Raw genomic sequence first — 10,067 nt, 5'->3', positions numbered from 1 at the left:
AGAGGTTAATGCAATGGCAAAAATTTGAAAAGCTTTAGAGAGTGAGACACCTCTTTTTGTGCAGACCGGTTATTGATGACCACATCCTCTTCCCCTCTCTTATCTTCAACTCCGAGTTCAAACAAATTAATAATAAATATTATATCTCTAAAATTTATTATTATAATAACTCTCGTTATTATTACAACCAATATAAATAAATACACAATCTTATTATCCTTCATCGTTCAATTCACTCAGCTCACCCTCTGGAGTCGAATTTTTTCATTGTAGATCTTCTCCCTTAGTCGCATACCAAGCGATTACAGCACAAACCCATTTTTATTTTATTTTTTTAGAAAAAGTGGAGAGCGACATGGAATTTGACGAGCACGAAGACCAAGACCAAGAGGAAGAAGAAGAGGAAGAGGAGGAAATGGAGTTCCCCTTGGCGGCGCCGCCGGGTTACGACTCGCTCGGAAACACGGCGGCCAGGACCAAAATGAACGCTACCGAGGGAGTTCCTGTTGCAGCCTCCGTCAATTCTGGTCGCAAAAGCGTGTCCACCGCCGCCGTCAGATACCGAGAATGTCAGAAGAACCACGCCGTCAGCATCGGCGGCCACGCCGTCGACGGCTGCTGCGAGTTCTTGGCGGCCGGAGAAGAAGGCACGCTGGAGGCCGTAATCTGCGCCGCCTGTAACTGCCACCGGAATTTCCACCGCAAGGAGATCGACGGCGAAATTAACCCTTACCACCAGCAGCCGCGCTCGCAGCCTCAGCCTCAGCCGCTTCACCCTCAGTACCACCACCAATTCTCCCATTACTACCACCGCACGACGCCACCTCCCGCTGCCGGATACCTCCACCACCACCACTTGGTCACGCCACCGGTGTCGCAACACCGCCCCCTGGCTCTGCCTCCTGTGGCGTCTGCCGGGGTTTTCAGCAGAGAAGAGGAAGACATGTCAAACCCCAGCAGCAGCGGCGGCGGCGGCGGCGGAGGTAGCGGCAGTGGAACGAAGAAGAGGTTTCGGACAAAGTTCACGCCGGAGCAGAAGGATAAGATGCTGGCATTTGCGGAGAGTGTAGGGTGGCGAATCCAGAAGCATGATGAAGCTGCTGTGGAGCAATTCTGTGCTGAGACATGTGTCAAGAGACACGTCCTCAAGGTTTGGATGCACAATAACAAACACACCCTTGGTAAGAAACCCTAATTTCAGATTCTTAATTTCTCTCTTTCAATTTTTAGGTCGATATCATCATAATGGTTGGGCATTTTTGTTATCATTCTGTCTAGTCAATAGGATAAGTTGGATTACCAGAGTTAATTGTGTCTCAAGTTTTCAAAAGAAGAAAGGAACAATTTGTAATCTAAAATTTTAATTAATGAAGATCTTTATTATTTCTAAATTCTAGCTAGGGTTCTTACTCTCATTCATTCTTAATTATTTTATCATGCGATGTGATTTTAGCTGTACATATTGGCTGATTCTGAGCAAACCTTGAGCAAGGAAGGGATCAAACGGCGAGATTAACATTAACTGCTATACATACAATAATTGCGAATATTTCTCCTAAAAGGGAAATTATAACCAAATAAAGAAAAAGAACTGAATTTGGAAGTTGATGAAGTGATAGTGAGGAGGAGTATGGAACTGAAAAATGGACACGAGCACAGAGAATAAAATCCAATATAAGTTGAATTTAACGTGTATGGCATGCAAGTGCAAAGCTGTTTAAGTTTACTTTGTGTTGCTTCACATCTGTCGTCTTTTCCTGTTTTTCCTCCTTAACACCGCTCTAACCTTTATTCTCGCTTCTCTCTCATATTAATGTCGCTTTTTCTTTGCCTTTTCTGGACACACTTCCACGTACGCGACCTGCAATTTCACATACCATTTAATGAGTCAAAGAGATTCATGATCCAAAAGTGAAGTGACACCGTTTTCTTTTGGTCGGATTCAGCCATAGACAAATCATTCCACTATTTTATGTTCCTTTTGACGTTATTTTCAGTTGTTTGTTTGCGCGATTTGTTCAAGACTAGGTACCGCGTCCTCCTATATTAATTGTTCCACGGACTTTCAGTTAATTTCTTCCTTTATGTGTTGGGTCGCTGTGTCTTGAATTAATTTTCTCTAAAAATGAAAACAAGTCTTTCTAATTAATCTCATTCCCGCATGTGTTGGATTAGTTTCGCGTGAAAAAGCGAGAAAGCAATCGAAAAACAATATTCACTGTGAGTGGGTATTTCACGCGGCAAACTCGTACACTGTTTGCCTGTTGCGTCGCAGATCACTGTCTTGCAGATCAGACATGCAGACTTTTTCTGATTTTGATGAACACTGCTCCACGTTAATGCTGCTCTATCCACTTTTCCTTTCTTATTTCATTCTAGTTTTCCGGTTTATATGCATATACTTAAGATTTTAATTGGTGCATTTTTCTCTCTTTTATGGGGCTGTATTTATCTTTAATCTATTTAAACAATCGGAAAATGATGTTTAGTAGGAATTTTTCAGTATGGAAATGGACGAGGAAGTTATAATGAAAAATCGGAAAAACAATTTCTCTCTTTCCTCATGGACGGACAGTCATGTGATAATTTTATCATTCATTTTCAATTTGTTAAAATTCAAAAGAAAAAAAAAACACATGCTGTATCATTTTTTAAGATAAATTTTATTTATTCATTAAATTTGTTCAATCTTTTTGTATAATAAAGAGAGAAAAAATATCATAAGATAATTGATGTGAAAAAAAAGAATAAAAGTGTTATGAAAATATTGTATAAATAATACACTTTTTAAATAAATAATATACTAATTCTTCAAATTAGATGCTTAAAGAAGATTAATTAAAATGAGAAACACATATGACAGTTATATATATATATATATATATATATATAATTTAAACATTTATTAGTATGTTATTTAAAATTTTATATTTATTTATTTTTTAAGAATATATTATACATTAAAATAAACTAATACCATAAAATTCATGTTAATTATATTTTTATATAAAATTAATTTATTCAATGAAAACTTGTAAATCTACAATATATATATATATATATATATTATAATTTATCTCAGCTGTTTTGGTTGATGCAATTTACCTTAAGACGATCATAGCTCGGGAATTTGATTTGTGTAAAGACATGCAGTTGTCGGCAAAACTACTAAGTGTACTGCTTAATCAATTTAACTGCCATGTGTGAAGCTCTACTAAATTTGCTGTCATACCCTTTCAATTGAGTATGGTAGTAGCAAGCAATGCGATTGAGTTAAATTGATAAGACCTTGATGATTCAAACAAATTTGTTGCTGATGGTCTAGTACGTAATGCACAGGGGTTGGTTTTCTTAATCATGCACATTAATTTGTGTCTAACATGTTTAGTTCTAAGAAATTAATATCTTGCTTAACTAACCATAGTTCTTAATGTTTGTGTCCTCCACAACATTATCAAGTAATAAACTTGAAAGAAAAGTATAAATCAATTTAGTTATTTATTTAATTTTCTAAATCATCACAAAAATAATGGATAAAAAAATTGGTGTTTGCTCTCATCTGGGTGCCCATGGAGGTTTGATTAAGTTATAAATGGCGAAGCAGAAAGGGTGGACCTTAACTTTAATTCTACAAAAAAACAAAGGAGTAAGCATCCTTGTTTTGCCACATTTTTTACCTGTTGACGTGGAACTTTAAAAATTTAACAAGGAGGATCACCAACCCTGAAGTAAACCATTATCGTTTTTAAGTTCTCTGCAAAATTACGAAAAAAACAATTCATTTAAGATAAGTGTTAATAAAGCCCATTTTAATTTTTTACTAATTAAAATTATAAAGTCATATAAACCTCACAATTTAACAATTTTTATATAATTTCATAAATTTTAATTCGCAATTATGAATATTTTAAAAAACATGTAAAATAATAAGTTGTAATCACTTAACTTGATTTTCTTATAACACACTTTCTAATACACTTTATCAAGAATTATGTGAATATTATTTTTTTATTTTTGAATTCATAATTATCTTTTATATTTTTTAAAAATTTTTAGTAAATTTTAATCAATAATTAAAGTGTGTTAAAATTGATAATAAAGGTTCTTTTGAATGAAGAGACAGCGATAGAGGCCAAAACGTGATTAAGGAGAGCGCGTTCGCTTACTCAGAACCATTACTCCTAACGATAGCAGCATTACTATCATTGATGAAAGGAGCAATAACAATAAATGCTTAACTTCCATGTTATATTTATTTAATTCATCTGTTTCAAAATACTCTCTCTTCCTTTCTTACAAAGTAGCTTTAATTAAATTATATGCAAATCAATATAAATAAATAAAATTATTTTTTAATAAATTATTATCGTGTAATGATATTACTCTTATTTAATATTGTTAGACTTAACTCAAGCTATTAATAAGTATTTTTTTAAATTTTAATTTAACTAATAACTAACTTAATTTATTAAAGATAAATAAAAAATATAATAAATGCTTCATAAAAATTATAAATTATCTTATAGAAAAATAACTAGAATCTTCTAGAATGGGACTTATGAAAAACATTAGAGAAAGTAGTTAATTTTTAAATTTAAATCATATTTTAATTTGAAAATTTAAAAACATACTATGATTACTATCAATTTGTGGCTATTTTTCATAGCATTCACTATAAATAAATTAAAAGTGAATAATTGTAGAATCAGAGGTGATATACAATTATATGATATTTTATCTTTTAAATTAAGATTACTCAATGACTATCTCGATTATTATTTATACCCATAAAGCAAAATTATATTAAAAAAGAGGGAGTTGATTTGTATTTAGATAGGATGGAAAATTCAACCTTAAAATAATTGTCTCATTCTGAATTTCCACATATGAGTTGAGGAGAAGATTGGATTCCTATTCACATTTTGGTGTGTAATTTTGATTGGTAGGAGTTAATGGTGTCATAAATGAGAAGAATCACTTTGGCAAACTAAATTTGGTTTGACTTAAGCTGGGTTTCCGATTTATGATAAGTTGTTGAATTTGGTAATACAAATCAAATAGGGGGCATTGGCATAACCAAAGTGATGGGTTTGGAAGTCAACGAAAGGAGCTGAAGCAGAACATAAAGGTATGTCATGGAGCGACGGAGACAATAACAGAGGTCTCACTTTGACCTGTTACTCTGAATTGATTTGTCATGTCTCGTGCTTCCATTAAATGGTAGTGTCAAGTTGATTTGCAGTTGTGATTTGTCAAGGTAATCCAATTCTACAGTAGTTGGTCAAATCAAACCTCAAACCTCGTCGGTTGAATTGGACGGGAATGATCTTTATATATATAGATTTCTAAAATAAATTTTTTTAATAACTTTTTATACATATTAACTTTTTAACAGCGAGTATATATATAGAATGGGCTAAAGTGGATCCTACCTGATCTGAACAGTAGTAAACATGGGCCTGGTTAGAGCTTTTGAGTTTGTCCAAAAATTCGTCATGGGAACCTTTTTTTTTTTTTTACACTTATATTACTTTTTTTAAAGTATTTTTAAAAACAATTTTAATTGTGAATTTTTTTGTTTTTTTTCATTTTTTTTAAATATTATTATTCTCTTTTGAAAATTTCCTGTTCATCTCGACTAACGTTTCGTTTTTAATTATTTCAAGTTTCGTTGTCTTTCGTCACCACATTCTTTGAACAAATTTCAACTATTATTACTTTCTAAAAGCTTCTATTATGTTGAAGGTATTATAAAAGACTTATTTTGTCATAAATTTTGGCATATTCATTTGCCTCCATTGACCTCTTAATGTCAGCGTCATTTTAGAAATAAATATCAAAATTAAAATTTTACACTTTTAAAAATTAATTTTGAAACTAAGTTTTTAAAATTCTGGAAATTAGTTTTTTGAACTATTAACCATTTTTCAAAAATAAAATTTCAAAATTAGGATTCTACATTTCTAAAAATGAATATTTTACACATTCATGAATTAAATTCCAAAATTATTAACAATTTTCAGAAACAAGTTTTCAAAATTAAGATTCTACAATTCTAAAAACCATCTTTTGAAAGAGTAAAATTTTTATTACGGAAATACATTTTAAAAAATTAATGTTTGAATGCATGAAAACTTAATTTTGAAAACATATTTGTGAAGTGTTATTTTATTATCATAATGGATATTTTGGAGAAAAAAAGGTATAAAAAATTTCTAACATTGGTGTGAAAAAAACAAAACTGCAAATGTCCCGTTAGCTATACCTCCCCTAATCCCAGAGACTTTGCTTAACGTTGTTTTTGCACGACCAACTACTGTTAAAGTTGTCCTAGTGTCTTTATACCACACATATTGTCTCCAGACAGGAGATTGTGTCCCCAAAGCTCTGCAGCCACATACCACAAAAATTGCACACCGTATATCACGATCAAAACCAGCTATGGATAATAAAAGAATCCTTCCATTTCATCATGAACCATTCAAATCTAGGCACTCGAACATAAAATGATTATCTTATGCTCGAATTAACAAGGCTAAAATGTTTCCTCAATGTATCAATGTTTCAGAAGTTAACAGTAAAATCAACCAACTGCAAGATATACAGATTATGGGGGTTCCTAGTTGAAAAGAAAGAGAGAAAATTAAAGAGATTAAAAAGTAACTTCACCATCTATATTCACTCAACTTACAACAAATCAATTGATTTTCACTTTCAGAAAGTAATATGATGTCCACACGGGTAAAACAAATATATCATGAACACTGAAAGAGTTTCAGTTTTAACACTATAAAAGCTCCACAGACTAAACTTGCGGACTACCATACAAAGATAAAACACTTAAAATGTTTCTGTGAAGGATGATTTATCAACACAAACCTCATCTTTGCACCTTTGGTATAATACATCGTGCTTTTCAATTCCATGTGTGTCACTGAGGCTGCAATGCTCCTTGAATATTTTTAACAGCACTGTCATAGTGCACAAAGCCCATAAACCAAAATTCATGGTTGTCAACAGAGATAATCTGTATATACTTTTCTGATGCGTTGGTTCTACTTGTTGATGGGTTCACTGCTCTCAGCTGATGTAACGGAATGACCACCTTATGCATGAGAAGTTAAAGCATGAGCGTAAGTATTGAAGTAAAAGAAAAATATGAAAATAGTGTGGGATCAATAAGAGAAAATAAACGAACATTATATACACTTCTCATTGTCTAATCTAAAATGCGAACCAAATTACCAAAGGTAAAGGTACTTAAAAGAGTTATGTCATAAGCTCCAAAACTGTAAATATTTTTGCATTGAAAATGATTCTGTAGTGTTCAGTTTGTTTAATACCCCTACGAAGACATGAATGCTGAAAACATTGAACATATGAATGTCACGAAAATGCATGTAGCATAACTCTTTCCATATTTAATTAGTTTAGACTTTCCAATGGTATGGTTTTATATCTTAAGTGCCAGTAAATTCCTTTTACATACCTTCAATAATAGAAATTAAAATATCTACAAATACAATTATTGCTTACAAATTTGTAATTAAAAGTTTAAAACTGAAAAAAGAACTCTTAATATTCGCACAGAACCAAATAGTTATTTCACAGCAACATTGGTACATTCCCTCAGAACCATATCCCATTTCTCAATAAATTATCATGGATCATAATGAAGATAATCTCATTAGCATTTAAGCTTCTAAAGACTGGAATAAGATACATGGCCACCTACCTAACAAAGACCACAAGCATGGATAGCTGACGCAGAATGGAGAATTATATTCAAGGATTATATATTACTTGAGGATTCTTATTTTATTCAAGTTTTTAGTGTAAGAAATTAATTTTTATTTTATATTTAATTAGGATTTTATTGTTATCGGGTTATAAAACCATTTTAAGCGCTTTATGTTATTTAGACTTTTGTTAAATTAATAATATCAACATTTTTGGTCTTTCAGAGTATCTGAAACCAAGTTGTACTTTATAAGTCTGGGATCAGGAACACCTTACTCAGAATGGAAGTACTCTTGATTACCATCCAACATAAAATATTAATTTCCTAGACTACAAAATCCTAATAAAATAATAAATAACATAATAATCGTCATATATACTTCTTCGTTCTGCATCACTAGCAGTCTAGTACACAGTTTAAACTTTAAACCCAACCAAACTGCATCCTGACAAACAGCCTAACAGGGCACACACCACACAGCGACATAACTCTTTCATCATCATTGACTCCAGTTCAAAAAACAAAGCAGTAAACTATAAGTGCAAGTTGTAATCAATAATCACCATTTGTAGAAAACATTTATTCTGAATTTATAAAAAAGCATACCAGCAGACCTCGTTTCTCAAGTTGCTATCAGAACTCAGGAATCTCAGATTAAAAGCATGAGTTAAGACACAAGCACAAAAAAGGTATATTTAATGAATTCCACTTTCTTCATCCTTAGAAACTGAAAAAATTAGAAGAATTGTGCATCATGCACGTACTTTGAGTCTAGATTTAAAATTTCAGACAATATCAAAAAGCACTTAAGACCTCCAACTGCTAAAAGCAATCCTTAAATCCAGAAAATGCAGCATAACTGAACTTGGGAGTTGACAAATCTAGCTGGTAAACATGTTTAAGTAAAATTTTCTTTTACTTGGAAATATACACAATTGCAAATCTATTTCGATTCAATTCTACAAATAATAATAATAATATGCAGTTTTAGCAAATAACCATAGAAAATGAAGCCCTCGACAGATCATGGTAATGAAATCAAATCACGGTGTATTATATTTTGTATTATTAAGACGAATACCTTATAATAGCTCCATTGAGTCTGGTCACCGACTTGGTAAGAGAGAGGGTTATCACTACAAAAAGCGAGCTTAGCCGTTGACAAATACAAAACACCCATGACAGGTCCAGCGGAGGTGGAAAGATAGCAGGCATAGGTTTTGAGAAGTTGCTCCTCAGGAACAGTCTCAAAAGTTTGTCTAAAGATCTTCTCGTACCCACCTTCTGCAAGAACCTTAGTCCCCTGAGCAATCCTCCCCACAGCAGCATCAGCAAAACTGGGACCCGTTTTCACTGTTCCACACAAACACATAATAGCAACATAACCCCAATAACCAAAGCTTGTATTTTGAATAAGTTTCGAATGTCTTGGGAGTACATACAGTGCTGCCACATATTGCCGGCGAGATCCTCGGCCTTCTTGGTAGCTTCGGCGGCTTTCTTTCCCCATTTGCCGAGAACATCTTTGACGGAATCCAGAGTACCTGCGAAGAATAGAATAGAAGGAACGTTGGGGTGGATGATGGTAAAAGCAGAAAGAATGAGAAGAGAGTGAGGGAGTGAGTGAATAGTAACTCTTGGCAGATGTGGGGGCAGGGACGGGCGCAGGAGAGACGTAGGGGTTGGATTCGTGGGGCATGGTGGTGGCAGCATCGGTGGAAATGGGGGCACGAGATTCGAGGGGTTGTTGAGGAGGTGGAACGACGTCGTCGGGGTCGAGTTTAGGATAGGGAGCGTAATCGGGGGTGTGAGACTGAGACTGAGACTGAGACTGAGGCTGAGGATGAGAATCTTCTGGTTTGGTGTTTGTGGTTTGGGTTGGGGTGTGAGACTGAGAATGAGAATCTTCTGGTTTGGTGTTTGGGGTTTGGGTTGGGGCGTGGATTTCGTCGGGTTTGGCGTTGGTGGGTTGGGTTTGGTCGCCACTCATGTTGTTGTCGGCTTAGGTTATCTCTGCTTCGGGATCGGACTGTTAGCGGGCGAATAGGGATCACAATTGGAAATGGAAAACGGATGAAGAAACCTGCGACTTCAATTCAAACGTCAAACTTTTCGAAACCGTAGGATCATGTAACAGGTTTCGCTTCTTCGATCCTCTTTCTAGATCTGGCCGTTCAGTCTTTGCGTCTGCATTTCAGTCTTGCGCAATCGTTTTCTTTTCACTTTAGTCTCCTCCACGTTGTTTTATTTATTTATTATTTATTAAATAATTATGCTATTTGAATATCAAAATATTTATATTAAATAATTTTTTTTTTATATATGT

General features: G+C 33.8%; 2 protein-coding genes across 3 annotated transcripts; one reads left to right on the top strand and one right to left on the bottom strand.

The window, feature by feature from the left end:
- Nucleotides 1–326: 326 nt before the first annotated feature.
- LOC113865444 (zinc-finger homeodomain protein 2-like) lies at nucleotides 327–1,373 on the top strand. The gene is made up of 2 exons (XM_027499992.1): nucleotides 327–1,181; nucleotides 1,279–1,373. The coding sequence occupies exons 1-2, from the start codon at nucleotides 356–358 to the stop codon at nucleotides 1,362–1,364; spliced, it is 912 nt and encodes a 303-aa protein (XP_027355793.1). The 5' UTR covers nucleotides 327–355; the 3' UTR covers nucleotides 1,365–1,373.
- Nucleotides 1,374–6,609: 5,236 nt separating this feature from the next.
- On the bottom strand, nucleotides 6,610–9,809 carry LOC113865936 (GEM-like protein 1). Of its 2 annotated transcripts, XM_027500759.1 has the most exons (5): nucleotides 9,645–9,808; nucleotides 9,377–9,572; nucleotides 9,184–9,285; nucleotides 8,823–9,094; nucleotides 6,610–7,105 (listed from the first exon to the last, which is right to left on the bottom strand). In XM_027500759.1, the coding sequence occupies exons 1-5, from the start codon at nucleotides 9,729–9,731 to the stop codon at nucleotides 6,932–6,934; spliced, it is 831 nt and encodes a 276-aa protein (XP_027356560.1). In that variant the 5' UTR covers nucleotides 9,732–9,808; the 3' UTR covers nucleotides 6,610–6,931. The 2 variants fall into 2 exon arrangements, with proteins under 2 accessions (XP_027356560.1, XP_027356559.1); XM_027500758.1 differs by having other exon boundaries at nucleotides 9,377–9,809.
- Nucleotides 9,810–10,067: the final 258 nt, after the last annotated feature.

The sequence above is a fragment of the Abrus precatorius genome, unplaced genomic scaffold, assembly GCF_003935025.1.
Source record: "Abrus precatorius isolate BTA unplaced genomic scaffold, Abrus_2018 Scaffold4, whole genome shotgun sequence".
In the NCBI taxonomy this organism is placed as follows: domain Eukaryota; kingdom Viridiplantae; phylum Streptophyta; class Magnoliopsida; order Fabales; family Fabaceae; genus Abrus; species Abrus precatorius.
Note: the sequence above shows the minus strand (reverse complement) of the source record. Positions and strands in the feature narration are given on the sequence as shown.